Here is a 17,387-nt window from a genome sequence, read left to right as displayed (position 1 = left end):
GCGTGGAAGTTCTTTGCATGAAGGGAGGGACACGGATCTGTCGCATCTACATCTCCGGGGGAAGCTCTGGATGGGGGCTGCACAGTGGCTGAGGCCTCCTGCCAGACCCCCGGCAGACCCTGCGTCTGTGTTGGGGGCCCCACCTTCCACACCTCGCCTCCAGATCCCAGAGCAACGCAGGAAGGCCTTGGCCCTCCAGGAGAACTGCCTGGCCACCGTGGGAGGCGGGAGGCTGGGCGAGATGGACCCCTGCCCCAATCCCACAGGGCCCTCCTGAAAGCCACACACAGGCCAAAGAGGTGGCGTCCCTTTGGGGGAAGGGCCGACTCTGAGCCACCAGCAGCGCACAGAGACACACGCCCCTCCCCACTTGTCTTTCCCCCCATTGTCTTTTGTTTTGGTTTCCTGTTCTCCAGGCGGCTGCTATGGACTCCGCTTGACCAGGCCCCTCCCAGAATGGGCATCACGGGCGAGGCCTCGTTTTGGGAACTCCCCCTTCAGCCCAGCTGTGAAAAATCAGAAAAGGCAGAGGCGAGACCAGGGCCCAAATTCTAGCTACGTTTATTCTTTGGCATGGCCCCGAGGAACAGACCCTTGCCCCAAGGGCATTCTCCTCCTGCAGCCCATCTTCCCTTTGCCTCCCCCCCTTTCCCCGCTGCGTGGCAGGCCAGGTCTGCTCGGGTCAAGAAGGCGGGGGCTGCTTCTCCAAAGGGGCTCCTCTCAGGCAGTTCGGATCAGGCCCTGCCAGCTGCGCTCAGTCTTGGAGCAGGCCACGTTACGGCATCCACAAGCGGCTCCCCCCTGCGCTGGGGTCTCCGTTCAGCCGTCCCGCCTCCATCGCATCCTGCAGCCGTCCCATCCAGCCGGAGCAGACGTCCGTTGTCCAGAGCACCCTAAAATCTTCCCGTTACATCCCAACTCCCCCCACCCCTTGTTGGGGAGACTCCAAAAGACCCCCCCCCCTCAGTTCCGGCTCCATCCTCCGAGAACAGGCAGAAGACTTATAAATATACATAAAATATACAGAACATAATAATTATGCGAGCCTCTAGTTGCCTTGGTGGGGGAGGGCAGCCGGCCCTGCTGCAAAACACGCCCCCCTCCCCCCCCCCCGGACATCTGACATGACAAAAAAGAAGCCCAGCTCCCCCAAGTACACAGGAGGACGCTGTGGGCAAGTTCAGTGGTTAAGGCAATGGGGCAGGGAGGGCTTACTGAGACCCCCAAGGCCTAAAGAGGGGGATGAGCCCCGAGTGCTGAGGGGGCAACCACACACACACACACACACACACACAGAATTGTCTACACAAGGCAGGGACAGGATCCTGCCGCTCTTGCACGCGAATCAAGGCCACCGTGCGCACCCCAACCCCTCCTTCGGGAAGTGGAATGCGGCTCATAGGGCTGGGGGGGCTGGGGGGGCGCGGAATGCTGCACCCTTCTAGCTGGTGACGACCGAACTCCGCTGCCCCACTTCTCCGGTCTTTTCGAAGAACATGAAATCCTGCGGATGGAGGAGGAAAACGAGATGACCCAGACGCCACAGACCGCCCTGGGCGAGAGATGCCCACCATGTGATCGAGTGGCCAAAGAGTGGGGCTAGGCGCTCGGAAACACGGGTTCGAATCCTCGCTGCGTGTGTAGTCCGTGGACACCTGGGGAGCCACCGTTTCAGCCCCACCCCCCTAAATAAAGAAATAAATGCTGGCCCAATGCTGGGGAAAAGGGCTGAGGAGCCAGGCAGGGCTGAGCTGGGGGGGGGTGCCTCATGGATGCTTCCCCAGTGGGCCTCGGAGGGGCAGAGCCATGCAGGGGACACAAAGCACCCCCGGTTCGATCCCCAGCATCTCCGGACAAAGGCTATTTAGGAGACTGGAACACTGGAATGCGCCCGAAGCCGGAGACTATGATGCAGCGCAGGGCAATTTCATGCTGGACAAAGGGACCAAGCCAGACCCCTTGCCATGGACGGGCTGGGCTGCTTCCGGAACCAAAGTGTAGGACCCCCTCTACAGGGAGGGCTGCCAATCTCCAGGTGTGGCCTGGGGATCTTGCAGAATCACAGCAGGCCCCCAGACCACAGAGATCTGTTCCCGGGAGGAAAGGGCTGCGTGGCACGGGGGTCTCCACGGCCTCAGACCCCACTAATGACCCCCCTGCGCTGTGCCCTCCCCAGGCCCCACCCGAAGCCTCCTGGCATCTCCCAGCCTGGAGCTGAGAGCCCTGCCTGTGGGGACGGGCATCATGAGGCAGGAAGGAGAAAAGGACCGGCGCTCGGCCAACACAAGTTCTGCCCACCCACATCTCCTCCTCCTCGTTTAACGCGACTGTCCCCCACACGGGGGGGGGGCGAACTCACAATGAGGAAGCAGGCGCCGAGCAGCACGGCCTTGATCTTCACGTCCAGGTCCATCGGGAACTGGATCCCAAAGTTGTCCGTGTCGGTGAAGACCTCCTTGACGAGGCCGCTCCACTGCTTGCTGATCCGCCCGACGCCACGCGACTCGTCCCGCGTCTTCACCTGCGCACAGGAGGGACCGGCCGTCAGCCCCCCCCCCCCGCGCTCCCCCTACGCAGAGCGGACAGCCCAGTGGCCTGCAGTGCCACCGACTAGCCGAGAGAAGGAAGCTCCGCATGAGCCGCTCACAGGAAGGGACTTTTCCAGGCCCCCCCAGCCCAGGAAGGCAAATCAGCAGGTGTCTTAAAGGCCCTTGAAACGTGCTGCCCTTCAAAGCAGAACCCACTCGGCTTTTTGTGAAAACGGGGCAAGCAGAGGGTGCATCTGAGCATGTGCAGAACGCCCCCCAAAACTGGCAGGGCCCTCTTCTCCCCCTTTTCTGCCATAATCACCTCAAAGTGGACATCGCCCCCGCAGCTGAAGGCAAAGCAGGGCCCCAGCACCCGCAACACGGTCTCCCTCTCGGCGTTCTGGATGGAGAACTTGGGCGTGAAGGGGTGCCAGGTCTGGACCACGTACCCAATCGTGGTTCCGGGAGGGCACTGCACTTCCATCTGCAGGGAGAAGAAAATAATTTGCATGCCGAAAAGAGCAGTGCCCCCCCCACGCCCTCCCACAGTCAGACGTAATGGACCATTCGCACACACACCCCCCCGGCTCAATATCTACAGAAATCACAGGGTCAGACCAGGCCGGGCCACAGCAGCCTCCCCCCCTCCCTCGCGGGGGGGGGGGCAGAGCTGAAGCAGAAGAGGCTGGGGAGGAAGCGGAGTAGGGGCAGGGGCCCTGGAAGCGACCCTCCTCCCCTGCCCACGGTGGGGGCCAAGGCAGAGCGACCCCGGAGGCCTCACCTCCTGCAGGCAGCAGGGGCACCAGCAGCTGACGCACTTCAGGGGCCGCACGAGGCGCAAGACCTCCCGCCCGGCGGGCTCCTCCACCCGGATGGCGAAGCGGCGCAGGGAGCCACAGCAGTTCCGTGTGCAGCAGTCGTTCTGCTCCTCCGCGTGGAAGATCTGCTGGCCCAGGCTGTTCAGGATCTCGTACTTGTTGTTGCCCTCGAAGCTGAAGAAGGCTGCCCAGGAAAGGGGGCCGAGGCGTCACCGGGCCTGCAGGGAGGCCCCAGCGCCACAGCAGCGGCCTTGGCGGCGGTCAGAAGCCCGCTCTGCGACCCAGGCCCCCTCCGCCCCCTCCGCCTCCGCCGGTCCAGCAACAGCAACGGGACGGAACAGCCAGGCTGCCCCCTCGACGCTGCGTTCCCCACTGCTGCAAACCTGGCTCCCGTGCCCCAAACTCCTCAGACTTCTCTGTCAAGAGGGACGGCTCCTGGGGTCGCCTCACAGACCCACCCCACGGCTGCCATCCACGCCTGCCCACGGCAGCCACGGGGCTCCCTGTCCTGGTCTAGCGTCAATCTCAGTGGCAGGAATCCGTGGCCTCAGCCGCCAGTCTGCTCCCCTCGGTTCCTGAGGCTGCTGCGGCCTCTCTAGCCACCGCCCTGGGGCTCCCCGCAGCGGCCGTCTTTAGGTGCCGAGGCCCTGCTGCCTCAGCCTTGAGCGGCACTTGGGAGGGCGGAAGGCGAAAGAGGCCATTCCCAGTGGGTAAAACCTGCCCCAACCAGCCCTCTTGCAGGAAGGCTCTGTGGGAAACCACACCGAAGGCAGAAGGCCACAGACGTGCGCTCAATTCCTCACCTTCCACCAGCTCCACCTTCTGATGTATCAAAATTTGGTCAACCTGAGAAGAAACACGAAAACCCACCACCGTTGGAAAGAGGGCACATGACAAAACCACCTGAAAAATCTAAGCGTCGGTAGGCTTCAAACAGGACGAATCTCAGAACAGCCATGCTGAACACTGAAAATGGGCCAAGGTGAGATGGGCCAAACACCAGGAGGGGGGGGGGGAAGACCCCAGGACAGCGTGCCCAAGCAGCAGCCAGGCTGTGCGTCCAGACGAGCCCTTTGCACCTTCCAGGTGACCCAGGAGGCCTGCAAGGGCGGGGGGGCCCTTCCAAGACCGGCCTGAACCCCCCCCCCCCGCCCTTCTCCTGAAAGCCCACCCGTGAATGCCCACCTGCCACTCACCTACTCGCATCAACAGGGTGGTCCCATTTAGCCGTAGTGGCTAACAGAAGGTGTCCCCAAGTGGGGGAACCAAAGAGGAGCTTAAGATGCAAACATGAATGGTCCAGTCAGCCCAAGAGCAGCTTCTCTGACGGGGAGGGACTCTCCACCCCGCCCACAAAGACACACCTTTGCCCGCCCGCTTGCCTTCTAGGCGGACAGGGCAGGCATCAGGGCCGTGGGCATGCAAAGCGCACCTCCCCCCTCCCCCTGGCCCTCACCTGTGTGAGATACTCCAAGCCCGGAGGGATGCCGGTGCCCACGGGCAGGTAAGGGGCGATGGTGGCGTGGGGGTCCGGAGCTTGGTGGTGGTGCTGCGGCGAAGCCGTGTGCCCCCGATACCCACGAGGGGGCGGCTGCGGGGGGATCCCGGGCCCTGCCACGGGGGCCGGATACACGTTGAAGCCCGGGCTGGGCGCCGTGGGGGCAGCAGGCGGCTGAGCCACCGGGTAGGGGGGCGATGCGGAAGGGTAACTGGGTTGAGGAACAGGGTATCCTGCATGGGCGGGGGGGGGGGGGAGAGAGAAAGAGAGAGAGATTAGTTTCAACTTCCCATCTCTAAGGAGATTCGGGCCTGACCCCCCAACCCCCATGTCCCAAACAAACATGCAGGAACACACAACTCTTTGGTGGGGGCTGGTGGGGCACCTAAGGGGGGCTTAATGGGGGCTGATGGGGGGACCCTCTGGCAGGACACGGGATGGGCGTTCAGGAGGCTGCCTGTGATGTGTGCTAAAAGCCGATGGGTGGGGCTGCCCCAATGACCGGCCCCAATGACAGACGTGGGGGCTTTAAAGGGGCCAGCGGACTCAAACTTTGTCACACAATATTTGACGGAAAGCAGGGTTGGCCCCAGTTTGGACTTGGGCGGGAAGTCATAAGAATGTGAGAGAAGCCCCGCTGGATCAGGCCAAAGGCCATCTAGTCCAACCCCCCCCCCCCCCCCCGTGTCCCAAGTGGCCAAAACTCAAGGGCCGTCAGGAGGTCCTCCAGCGGTGCCAGAAGCCCTCCCAAGAAGACAGAGCACCCCTCCCCCAGACAGAGGGATCCCTCTAGACCCTGCGGCTGAGAGCCACTTGGGGGCCCCTGCTCCACATGCGTCTCCAGCCCCCTCTTGGTCTGTCCTTGCAGCCACCACTTCCTGCAGCAGGGAATTCCACACGTTAATGACAGGCAGGCCATGGTGGCAGAGCTCAGGAGCCATCGGCGGTGGGGGGGGGAAAGGGGACTTGCATCTCTCAGTCCTTCTGACCGCTTGCCTAGATGGGGGGAGGCGGGACAGGGCTCAGCCCCCCCTCCCTGTGCCTCAGCAGGCTGCTCAGCATTCCAGCCCTGCCTGTCACCGCAGCTCTGCCCTGCCCAGGGGGGAGCTTAAGGGATGGGCACCCAAGCCAGAGAGGCCAGCACCCGGTGGCTTGCCCGTCACCACCACCACCATCATCGCAGGGCTGGGCCCCCCTCCCCCCTCCCCCTTTGTTTTCACCCAGCCACAAGGCAGACTCCAGGGCGGGGCAGTGGAAAGAAAGGAAACAGAAGAAACACTCGCGGGGGGGGGGGGCTCTCTCCTGCACACCAAAGGCTCCCACGTGCGCAGAAGAGAGAGGCAGCAGTGCCCTGGTTAGAGCAACAGGCCAGGATGTGCAAGGCCCAGGTTCAAGCCAGCCCCATCCTCTTGGAGTGACCCACCTCGCAGGGTTCTGGTGAGGGTATAAAGGAGGAGGAGCATGAGGGCCCCCCAGGGGACAATGGTGGCGTATAAATGAACTAACTGGGTGAGTCTGAACTCAGCAAGTGACAAACGCAAGGGACAAACTTCACGGAGACAGAAGGAGAAAAACTGTCTGACGTCCTCATTCTGCTGACTTCTGTCCAGGCCCTTCTTAGGGGCCAGAGGCCCCTGAGGACCTCATCTGTGTACCGAGAGGGGCTCACCCGGGCCCCTCTTGCTCTCTGGTGGGAAGGAGGGCCAGGCTGGGCCCAAAGCAGGAGAGAGGGGAGCGGGTCAGTACCTGGAGCCGCCATGACGAGCCGGGCTTAGCGGCTGCCTCCGGGTGCCCCCTCAGCGCCAGCCGCCTCCTTCCATCTGCGGGCAGCAAACAGCTCCTGTTGGGGTCTCCCCCGACCGACCACACTCGACTGGCCTCCTGAGAGGGGAAATGGCCACCATTAGCCGCCGGCCCTACTCCCGGCAGCCCAGCCCAGCCCAACGCAAGCCGGAGGGACCCAGCAGATAGATGTGGGGGCTCCTGGCCAGCAGACCTGGCGGCCACCAAAGGAGGCAGGTCCATGTGTGGGGGGGGCTGGGGGGAATCATCCTTCCCAGCACCCCAGCAGGGCGCCTACGGGCACTTGGGAAGCCTGGAAGCCACGAATGTCTAACTCTCCGCATGAGGCTCCCAGAGGTCACCTTTGCATGTAGGAGCCCGACCTGCCAGGAAGGTCTCAGGCCCTCGCCCGGCCTTCCTGTGGCCACCCCTGTGGCTTTGGGGCAACCAGCCCGGCCTCTCCCACCGCTACGCCTTCTTCCCCAGGCAGGCTGAGGCAGCCCCAGGGAGGCAGCAGCCGGAAGCACGCAGGGCGCCCCCCCCCCCTTCTGGCGGCCGGGAAGAGCCGAGTCCGGGCGCATCTTCGAGGTAGGCATCGCGTCGGTGGCCGGGAGGGGCTGTCGGGAGAGGGGCTCCGAGGAAGGGGGCAGGGACTCCCCAAGCTCCTCCTCCCGGGCCCCCCGTGTCGCCCAAGGTGCGTCTTGGGGTGTTTCTAGCAGGGCTCGGTGACTTTTAGCAGGCGGGAATCCCACAGGGGAAGCTGCGCCCCGAGTGCTGCGCAGCCCTGGGAGGCACGAGAGCCCCTGCGGGGGAGGAGGAGGCCCGGCCCGAAACCGGCCACGTTTGCACCCCAGCAGCGCCTGCAGCGGAGACGCGACGCCCGGGGCCCGCAACGCAGGAAGCCCACTTCAGGCCGACCGGAGGGGAGGGGGGGGAGGGGGGGGGAGGGGAGGGGGCTCCGGCACTCGGGCCCAGGGACGGCGCCCCAAAGGCAGCGCGCATCCCAGAGCCCGCCCCGAAGGAGCCCGGCCAGGAACGCCGCCCCCCCTCCCGCCCGCCGCGCAGACCCGCCGCACACCGCGAGGGGCGCCCCCGCCCGAGGCTCCCCGCAGCCCACCCCGTCCTCGCCGGTGGCCCGGGGGGAATTCCGGCGCTCCGGCTCCGCTTGCCTCGCGCCTCGGCCCGGCCCTGGTCGGCGCCTCCCTCCCCCTCCCCCTCCCCCTCCCTCCCTCCCTCCCCCTCCGGGCTATTTGGGGCGGGGGCTGGCCTTTGTCTGGGAAGGGGAGGCGGCTCTCAGCCTCCGCGGCCGCCTCTCCCCGGGCCACCAGCGCAGGGAGGAGACGGGGCGGGCGGGCGACAGAGCAGGGGCTTCACCGCGGAGCCTGCAAGCGCCTCGGGGACCAGAGCCGCGCCGCCCGGGCCCGCCTGCCCTCCCCTGCCCGTGGCGCTGGAGGGGGCGACGGGGTCCCCGGCCGGCCCCTCCCGCCTTTGTCTCCGAGGGCGGGGAAAGGAGCGGCTCCGCCGGCCGCGCCCCCCAGGGCCGGGACCCCCCGTCCCTCCCTCCCTCCCGGGTCAGCAACCGGCTGGGCGGATCCGTTCCTCGGGGGCTCGCCGCCGCCTCCCCGCCGCCCACTTACCTTGGCTGCCGGCAGCTGCACTGGCGGAGGGCGGAGAAGACGCAGCCGGCCCGGCCCCCGCCTCGCCTCTCCGCCCCGCCGGGCTGCGCTGGGCTGGGCCGAGACGAGCCGAGGCGGGCGGGAGGCGCCGTCGGGGCCGGGGGCGCCGGGCGAGGTGGAGAAGGCGGCCCGACGGGCTTGGGCGCTGCAGGGCGGGAGGGGCGCGACCGAGAGGGCGGATCCACCGGCGCGATGCCCGGCCCAGCCGACACGGTGGCGGCGCGCCTGGCCTTCGGGCAACGGTTGTCGTCGAGTTCATCCGCCCAAGGAGCCGTGGCCTCGGGGGGCATTGAGCCCTGCTTTGGAGAGTTGCTAGGATTCCGGGAGATCTCCCGGCTGCACCTGGAGGCCAGTCACCCTTGCAAAGAGCCCTCCCCTTCAAGCCCAGGACCACTGCCTCTTTAGGGCTCCCGGCTGTACGGGGGGGGGGAGGCTCCCTTGGAGAAAGGGCAAGGGAAGGATCGGGCCCGAGAGCTCCTGGGAGCCTTCTTTGGGTGGGGGAGGGACTGCCACCCTGCCCTGCCCTTCTCCCACTGCTGGCCTGGAAGGACCCCCTGGGCTCCTGCCAGCTGGGTTTATTTTAGGCTTCTTGGCAGCCAGGATGGGCCAGGGCCGCAGCAGAAGGCATTCCCCCCCCCTCCCCGGGCAGAAGGACTTGACTTGGCCAGGGGGAGGGGGGAGGGGTGGCTGCTGCCTGCCAGTGGGAGAGCCAAGACACTCTGGCTTAACCCAGCCTTAAGCCGGTTGGGGGGGGGGCTGCTGGCTTCTGCCCCCTCAGTGGCACTGCACAGGGAGCTGCCTCAGACCTTGGTCAAGCAGTTCCCACATGCTGACCTCTGACTGCGTGCTGCTCTCCAGGGTCTCAGGCAGAGAAAGACCCTTTCCCCTCACCATTGAACCCGGGACCTTCTGGGTGCCAACAGAGGCTCTGTGCCTTCCAGGTTAGGCTGCAGTCCCACCCAGTGGAGCTGGCGCAGTGCCCAGACCCAGGCAGGCAGGCAGGCAGAGCTGCCCTTTCAGCGCAGGGGTGACACAATCCCTGGATCCTCCTGCTGGGAATTGATGCCTCCGTTTGGATCAGCAGAAGTTTCTGGCCAGTTTCCAAAGTCACGCTAATCTAACTTGGGCGTGATCCGAGGAGGAGGAAGTGCGGGGGCCAGGCCACACAGGCCATTAGGAGGCGTGCAGAATACCCACAGGAGCAGGAAGGAAGGAGCAGTCTCTGCGGAGGAACAGTTAGCTGGGGCAAAGGAGCCGGAGCCCCCAAGGAGCAAACACGGGCAAAAAGGGGGCTCCCAAGGGGGCCTGGTGGGGATGGACGGCCTGCTACTGGGTCACGGAGGTGCCAACTGGAAAGCTGCCAAGGCCTTCCCCTGATGTTGCCTCTTGGCACTGGTATTCTTCAGAGATAGACTGCCTCGGATTGTGGAGGCTCCCTTCAATCACCAAATAGGTGATAACCAGCTGAGCAAGATGGGGGTGCATTTTGTTCCTCAGTTATCATCAATTACTCTTAATGGTGTCGCGTTCTTCTTAATTAAATTTGAATTTTGCATAATTACATTCTGCATTTCGTAGCCTGCGCCTGCTGCTTATGCCACATCCGAACCATAAATGTCTGTCTGGTGAGGATCTGCCATGCTGCACCTGATCAAGGGGGTTCTAATCCACAAAATCACGTACAAGAATATCCCCCGTTTATTAGGCAAATTCTCCCCCTCTAGACATTCAGGAGTTCAGATCACTCAGTCCTAGCCAGACACAAACCCCCCTTTGAGAACTGCAGGGGGCAGTCTAAGGGATGGTCTTCCTCATGAGTAAAGCCAGACAGCAGAAGGCAACCGGATCACATTCATTTATTAAGACAGTTTCAAGTGCTGGTCCAGCCATTGGTCAACACCGCTTGCTTGGTCAATACAGACACGGTTCAACATGATTCTCCCCTGCCCATCATCTCTCACTGCAACACCAATTATATTTTGATTTAAAAAAATAACTAATTCCACACCCACGGAGAGGAGTCTTCCAAATGCAAGCTACAAAAAGCAGGGCTGGCAGCTTCCATAGGGCCCCTCCCCTCCTCCACTGAGAGGGAGTGGAATTACTCCCCCCTCCCCCCCCAAATACAGGCCTCCGTTTGCTGCCCAGCCACAGCCTGGGGACCTCCCTTGGCCTTGGGCAAAGCACATCTACCCCCTTCATGGTGTGTGCGGGGGGGGGGGGGTCAGAGAGCCATCGTGATCCAGCCGAGGATAAGGAGGCTTCCGCCGAAGGGGGCCACTTGGAGGAAAGTGGGGTCTTCCATCAGAGCCTGGTAGTAGAAGGCCCCGCAAAACATCCCCATCCCCGTGGAGAGGATGGTCCCTGCCTGAGAGAGAGAGAGAGACAAAAAGAACTCCTTCAGAGCTGTCCCCTCCGCCTGACTTCCTCTGATGGAAGAACGGCCACTGCGACTGGACCCCGGGTGGCAGAGAGTGACCATGGATCCCAAGTGAGTCTCGCCCAGGGTCAAGGGGGGGGGCAAGACAGAGAGCAGGCTGGCCCTCCGGATACCTGGCTTGCTAGCAGAGGCTGCCACACCCCTCGGCCTTGGCGCTCTCAGGCCGGTCTGCCCAAAGAGTCAGAAAGCCCACCGACACTAAAGCACAATCAGCTTAGAATTTTGGGAAAGTGACCGATGGCTCCCATGCAATTTTCCCTCTGGACAGCCAGCGCGTGTCTGTCCAGCCACAGGTCTCCTCAGGTTTGCTGGCGGCTGCAGTTAGTGCCCACAGGGGTAAGGGAAAGGGGTGGCGGCCTCAAGCAGAGGCTTGGAAGGAGCAGCCAGGGGGTTCTCCTGACCGCCTGCAGCCCAAGGCCACAGGGCTTGCAAGCCAATTATTTCATAGCCCCCAAGCTGGCTATGAGGGCATCTGACCGGCTGCCTTCCAGTCAGGATGCAGGCAAGAGGGCCCCTTGGTTGGGTCCAGTCCGTGTCCTCTTCAGTCCTAACAGGGACCCTGGTGCCCCCTGCTAAGGGCCCCTCTCCCCTCATCGAGGCCTTGCCAACTCACCACCATGGGGTACCGGCAGTGTGGGACGGCCAGGAGCGCCAGGCTGTGGAGGAAGTGGTACTTGGTGGCCGTGTTGAAGAGCTGCAGAAGAGCAGGGAGAGAAGCACGAAGGGCTTGCATGGTAGGAGGGGCGCTTCCCCAAAGCCCCTGCCTCCTGCAAAAGACCCCTCCCCCATTTTGGCAGGGAGTTAACATGAAAATATATGGCCATATCTCCTGATCAATGTTTAGCCAATTTTTTAAAATTATATATATTTCTTAACTCCCACCCATTTGGGAACCCCTGGCTGAATAGGGGTCCCAGGCAGGGAAGTCCTTCCAGTCCCCTCCTGCCTGATCTTTCCTTAACTGGAGGGGCTGCCGGGGATTGAATCCCACCCCCGAGGTTGGGTGGAAGAGGAAGGGGGGGGGGTTACCTCTTTCTGGTAGTCACTTGGGTCGTGGTGGAGGAAACCTGGGGGGGAGAGGGGAGAAGAGGCAGTTAATGGCGGAGGAACAGACGAGAGAGCCCCCTCCTCACTGCAGGGGCTGCCAAGCGACCAAGCAGGGCTAGGAGACCACCGGGGGGAGATCGGCCTTGCAACCCCCCCCCCCGGCTCTTCTCGGGAGGCTTCCTGCGGGAGGTCTGGCGGCCTTCCCTTCTGGCTCCGGAGGGGTTCAGCCCCCGAGAAAGGGGCGGGGGTTCCCCTCTCCCCAACACCTGGAGCTCCCCTCTCCAGTTCGGGCTGCCAACTCCAGTTTGGAAAATGCCTGGAGATCTGGGGGAGCGCTGAGCTTTGCTGCCGGGCGCCCGGGAGATCTCCCGCCTCCACCTGGAGGTTGGCATCCCGTGGCCCGGCTCCGCCCTCACCGTGAGCCCCGTAGGCGGACGCCCCCACCGCCGCCGCCCCGCTGAGCGCCCCGAGCCGCTGGAATAGGCGCGCCTTGGCCAGAGCCATCCTGGAGTCAGCTGGCAGGAAGCGCGCTCTAGCCAATCAGCGCTCCCGGCGCCGCATTTAATATGTAGCCACACCCCCTTGTGGTCCGCCGCGAGCGCCCTAGCCAATCCGAGCTCCCAACGCCTCGTTGACTATGTAGCTCCGCCCTCCTCTTTGCCTACCGCGAGCATCTTAGCCAATGATCGTCCGGCTCGGCCTCCCCGGCTGGTAGCCCCCCCCGCCGGGTTTGGAAAACCAATCGCCAGTGGCCTCTTTTGATGACGTACGCAAAGGAAACGCAGAAGCTGTCCAATCACAACACAGGTCGTTTTGTCCGCCGCCAATCAAATGGGGTGGGCGGAACCAAGAAGCTTGCTATCGCAGCCAATCTTCTCGCAAGACGAAAGCGTATTTTGAGTGCGCTGGTACTTTAATCTTTACGATAAACGCCTAGCGGCATCCCAGCCTTTCAAGCGCACTTACGGTAACCAGGCCGCTCTCGAGCGCCCCCTGCTGCGACTGCGGCCTCAAAGGGCGAGAGCGGCTTCCCCGGCTGTTCCCGCGGACGCCTCTCCACCCTCCCTGCCGCTGCGGCTCTTCCGTGGCCGCCCCGCCGCCCCCCTCCTGCACCGCCGCTCGGCTTTTCCAAAGGAATCCGGTTCGCTTCAGATTTTAAAAGGCGAGCAGAATACGGGGCGACGGCCCTGCAGGGCCGCCTTTAGGGCTCGCCCTCCTTCCCACAGTTCTTGCCCTACAGAAAATTAGAGGGGCAAGAATTCAGACTCTGATGACAAAGCGTGCAGTTACCGCTCACAGCCGCCAGGGGGCAGCAACGGCGAAACTATATTCCGAATTCGTGATTCAAACCGGTTTGGGGAGGGTCGCCTCGGCCCAGGCTGCGCCCACCCCTCACCCCCACCCCCACGCAGGCCTCGGGCACGACGCTCCAGCGCCCCAAATTAACCCTTCACGGTTCGGCAGGCCAAATCAGGGCCGCCCAAGTGGGTTAATTGTTGGGGGATATTAATCGCTCTGCAAATTTAATGAAGCCATCTGCAAAAAGCCTGAGTCTTGCAGCGTCTTTGTGCAGCCCTTCTACGGCACGGGGGAAGGGGCCAGCCGGGCTCCAACAGACTGCGACGTGGGGCTCGGTGCGCGATGCGCATCCTCTGGAAACGAACCCTCGAGCAGGCGCCTCGTGGAGGAGGAGTTCCAGGGGCGCCAGCTGGCCCGGGGAAGCGGAGCGGCCGGAGGAGACGGTGGTCGGGCGGCCTTGGCCCCTGCACCCTACGGGCTCCCTCTCCAAGGCCGGAACCTTGAAAGCCCGGCTTGTGCCCCTGCCCCTGTTCCCCGCCCCAGGCCTGCCCCTCTCATCACGTCCCCTGATTTCTCCCTGCATCTCCAAGCCATACCCTCTGAGCGTGGGCAGAGTGCCGTTCTCTCATCAAATCCCAAGCAGCTGTTTGAGTGGCTGGAGAGGGAGGGAGGGCTTTCGGGGGCAGGTTCAAACCCCTCCCCTCTTTTCTTAGGAGGGCAGAGAGGGAGCAGGTCTGGCTAGCTGGGCCTCTGCCCCAGGAGAAGAGCGGGCGCAGGGGCATGAGCAGAGTGCCCCCCTCCGTTGTCCAGCCAGACCCCTCCCTCCCTTGGCCGCGACCCCCCTATTCCCCCCACTTCGCTTCCATGATATCTCCCATGAATCCTTCCGCCCCCCCCCCCCATTTCCCTGTCCTCTAGGCGCCCCCTCCCCTTGCGGTCTCTTCCTTCGCCTGGAAGAGGGGCGGGGGGCGCGTTGCCATAGCATCGCCCCATCTCCCCCGCCTCAGCTAGGCGCTGCCGCCCTCCTCCCTCCCTCCTGCGACGCGGGGCGGGGGGGACGGACGCGGAGGCTATTTATAGCCCGCTGCGCACCAGGCCGCCGGAATGCAAAGGGGGGAGGGCAGGACGCCCCCCGCGCAGCCTCCGTGGCCTCCCCCGCCACTCTGCAGCCCCCCTCCCCGCCCTGGATGCCAGCCTCGCCCCCCGGGCAGTGTCCCGTGGCGGCGTCTGGAGGGGAGTCCCTTTGCGCGGCTCCGCCGGCAGGATCGGAGAGGGCGCAGCGCACGGGATGGGCTTGAAGCGCTGCAGCCCGAGGGCCGCCTCCCCCGGCTGTTCACCCGGGGGGGGTCGCAGGAGGGCCGGGCCGTTGAGGGGCGCCAGCCTCCCTCCAGGTGGGGCCCGGAGACCTCCGGGAACGGCCCCTTGTCCCCCGCCCGCAGAGAGCCGGCCCCCAGGAGAGAATAACCGCTCTGGAGGAGGGGCTGCCTCATCGGACCCTCCCTTCCCAGGGCCCGCCACTCATCTCCCGAATTTCCCAAGGCCCGGTTGGCAACCTTCGCTGCTGGCTTCCAGGGCCAGGCTTCCCCTGGGGGCAGCGTTAAGAGCTAACATCAGAGATGGGGTGGGCGGGCAGTGGAGCCTGGGACTTAGGGTTACCAACCCCCAGGGGGAGCCTGGAGGTCTCCACACTGCGGAGATGTCCCTCCAGAGGAAAGGGCATCGTTGGAGGGTCCCACCTCCCTAAGAGGTTGCAACCCCCAAATCTCCAGGCATCACCCAAAGCTGAAGTGGCAACCCTGCCTGGTCCTGTCTGCAGCCACCTGCCCTCCGTTGACAAGACCCCTAGAAGACAGCCGATGTCCTCTCGTCCAGAGGTCATCATCTTAAACCCCTACCCAACCACTGACCAATCAGTCTGGGGCAAGGACTGTCTTTGGGGTCTGCCCCTCACCCCTACCCCTTCAGAGCCACTTCCAGGCAGAGGAAGCCCCCCCCCCCCATCTGGCCTTCTAGTGGCTCCAGGGAACGGCCTCTTGGCCTGCAGCCACTGTGCCAGATGGGGACCACCTTGCAAAGGTCTCCCCCCCCCCCACGCTGGGTAGAAATCTGCCCGGGTCTCCCCTTCCTGGGGGAGCCACGCAGTGCCCCCAGCCCCATGGATGCCAAGTTCCCAGGAGGACTCAGGTGGTCCCCCTTTTAATCTATTTGTCCAAGGTGTGAGCCCACAAGTCTGGGGGGGCCTTCTGCCAGAATCTTACTTCCCACTCCCTCCCCCAAGTTGTACCACTCAAAAACGTAGCAACAGTTAAATCTTTTCTCTTTTTATATTTACAATATCATTTTCCATTTCTTGCAAGGTTTAAAAATGTGTACAGCATCTCAGCTCAGATCCCAGATCCCCCCCGCACCCCAAGTTCCTCCTCTTTATAGGGACTCAGCCCCCCCAAACCTGATGTGTTAATCCATCAGCCGTCTAGCTCATAACAAAACAACAGAAGTCCCCCTCCCCCCCTCCCCCAATTCTTCCAGAGACTGGAGATCGAGTCCTCCTTTTGGGGGAGGGGGGAGATTTGGGGTCCTCTCACAGGTGGCAGAAGAGGAGTTTGTTGCAGCCCGGGAGTGCAGGGGGGGGCCTTCCAAAGCAGCCCCTCCTGGCCAAATCCAAGTCTCATAAAAATAGATACTCTCCAGTTTGCGGGGGGGGGGGGGGTGAGGGGACAGGCCTCAGCCATCTTGTTTGTGCTGCCTGAAGGGGGTGTCCTGGGCAGCCATTGGGGGTCCGACCGACCGGCCTCTTCTCCCTCCCTGACGGTGGCTAGTTGTCTGGAGCATATGGCGATTGAGGACTCCCTCCGGAGCAGCCACCAGGGTCGTCGTTCAAGGAGCAGGCCCAGCCGCGGCCGCGTGGAAATGAGAACAGGGGGGAAAAGAAATCCCCTCGAGGCGGTCATTTTGGCTTGCAAGCGGCAAAAAAAGAGCTGGAAGCGGCCATCTTGGATCTCTAGAAAACGGGTACCCTTTCCCAGGCGGCCATCTTGGACGGCGGCTCAGGCGAAAGGCGGCGGAGAGGAAGCCCGCCTTCAAAAGAAGAGGCGTCCGAAGGAGGACGGGCTGGACTGAACCAACGGAAAGAGGCCTCGGGCAGGGATCCGGGTGCAGGAGGCCTCTGGGGTTGGCCCCGCGGGGATCCAGAGTTCTCCGATGGCCACGCGGCCGATGCTCTGCGCGAGAGGGCGGCCATCTTGGGTCGGAGCCGTGCAGGGCTGGCCTGGCGGGGTCCCAAACCAAACGGCCTGTGCTTTTCTCTGCCAGCGACAGAGCTGAGTGCAGTCGATGCGTTTGGGGGCGCAGGAGGGGGAGCGACGAGGGGAGGGGAGCGTTTTGGCAACAGTATAAGGCGCGGACATCTCTCTGCGGGAGGCGCGGCGGATGCCGGAAGGCGTTCCGATCCTTGGCACGGACAGATTCACAGGAGCCCCAGAAAACCCCAGGAGCAAAGTAAAGATCAAAGACAACCCCCCCCCTCCAAGTTTGGCACAGGTTTTGCTATCTCTTTTTTTCTTTTTTTTTTTACAAAATAATTGTTTTCCTTTTTTAAAAAATGGATATTTATATATATATATTTATAATAAATTCTTTTCTTTCTTTTTTTAAAAAAAGGAAACCAACTGGAAACGCCACGGAATTAGGCGGAGTCTCAGGATGGCTTCAAAGGAGACTCTCCCCCCATTTCCGACCCAACCTGTCCCCTCCTGCACCAAAATTTCCCCAAAACAAAATGTAGAAACAGAATCTCCCAGGACAAACAGCAGAGGCACAAAAAAACAGAGAGGGAGAGAACGAACACCTGGAAATGATGTGCTTTTTTAAAAATAGAAAGGATCGCTTTCCCCTTTTGCTTTCCTGGATTCGGCAAGTGGGGAAAGTCCAGATGTTGCTGAAAGAGCTGGTTGGAAGGAAATGGCCCCTCTCCCCCACCCTGGGGGCACAAAGAGAAGGGCTCCCAAAGAGCAGGAAGATGCCCCATGCGACCAAGCCAGGTGGCGCTCAGAGAGGGAGGGGCGGCAGCCGGCCAGCAAGCAAAGTGACTGTGGGACAGGTAGAGAGACTGAGGATCCGGCCCTCGGCCCACCAAGGCCAGTGGCACCCTCTCCAGGGTCCCCATCGCCTCCTGCCTGGTCCACGGCACGTGCCCTGAGCCTCTGCCTCCCTCACCGGGGCCAAGGAGGGCTTTGGCACAAAGACCAAGCGGTTAGTGACTACAATGGAAGAGAAGAGGCCGAAATTCCTGGCCAGAAA

At 63.0% G+C, this 17,387-nt stretch overlaps 2 protein-coding genes across 5 annotated transcripts; both read right to left on the bottom strand.

Annotated features, from left to right (window-relative positions):
• Window positions 1–544: 544 nt before the first annotated feature.
• Window positions 545–8,409, bottom strand: PLSCR3 (phospholipid scramblase 3). Of its 4 annotated transcripts, none has more exons than XM_077314207.1 (8): window positions 8,264–8,409; window positions 6,591–6,725; window positions 4,803–5,077; window positions 4,150–4,192; window positions 3,310–3,530; window positions 2,851–3,012; window positions 2,360–2,521; window positions 545–1,504 (listed from the first exon to the last, which is right to left on the bottom strand). In XM_077314207.1, exons 2-8 carry the CDS (start codon window positions 6,601–6,603, stop codon window positions 1,442–1,444), a joined length of 939 nt encoding a protein of 312 aa, XP_077170322.1. In that variant the 5' UTR covers window positions 6,604–6,725; window positions 8,264–8,409; the 3' UTR covers window positions 545–1,441. The 4 variants fall into 4 exon arrangements, with proteins under 4 accessions (XP_077170322.1, XP_077170321.1, XP_077170323.1 ...); XM_077314206.1 differs by lacking the exon at window positions 8,264–8,409 and adding an exon at window positions 7,744–7,842; XM_077314208.1 differs by lacking the exon at window positions 8,264–8,409 and adding an exon at window positions 7,796–7,814.
• A 1,732-nt stretch (window positions 8,410–10,141) lies between these two features.
• On the bottom strand, window positions 10,142–12,352 carry TMEM256 (transmembrane protein 256). Its single transcript, XM_077315048.1, has 4 exons — window positions 12,206–12,352; window positions 11,772–11,809; window positions 11,356–11,436; window positions 10,142–10,670 (listed from the first exon to the last, which is right to left on the bottom strand). Exons 1-4 carry the CDS (start codon window positions 12,291–12,293, stop codon window positions 10,527–10,529), a joined length of 351 nt encoding a protein of 116 aa, XP_077171163.1. The 5' UTR covers window positions 12,294–12,352; the 3' UTR covers window positions 10,142–10,526.
• Between the last annotated feature and the right edge of the window lie 5,035 nt (window positions 12,353–17,387).

This window comes from Paroedura picta, chromosome 16 (genome assembly GCF_049243985.1).
Source record: "Paroedura picta isolate Pp20150507F chromosome 16, Ppicta_v3.0, whole genome shotgun sequence".
Taxonomy (NCBI): Eukaryota; Metazoa; Chordata; class Lepidosauria; order Squamata; family Gekkonidae; genus Paroedura; species Paroedura picta.
This window is presented reverse-complemented; position numbering and strand designations above follow the sequence as displayed.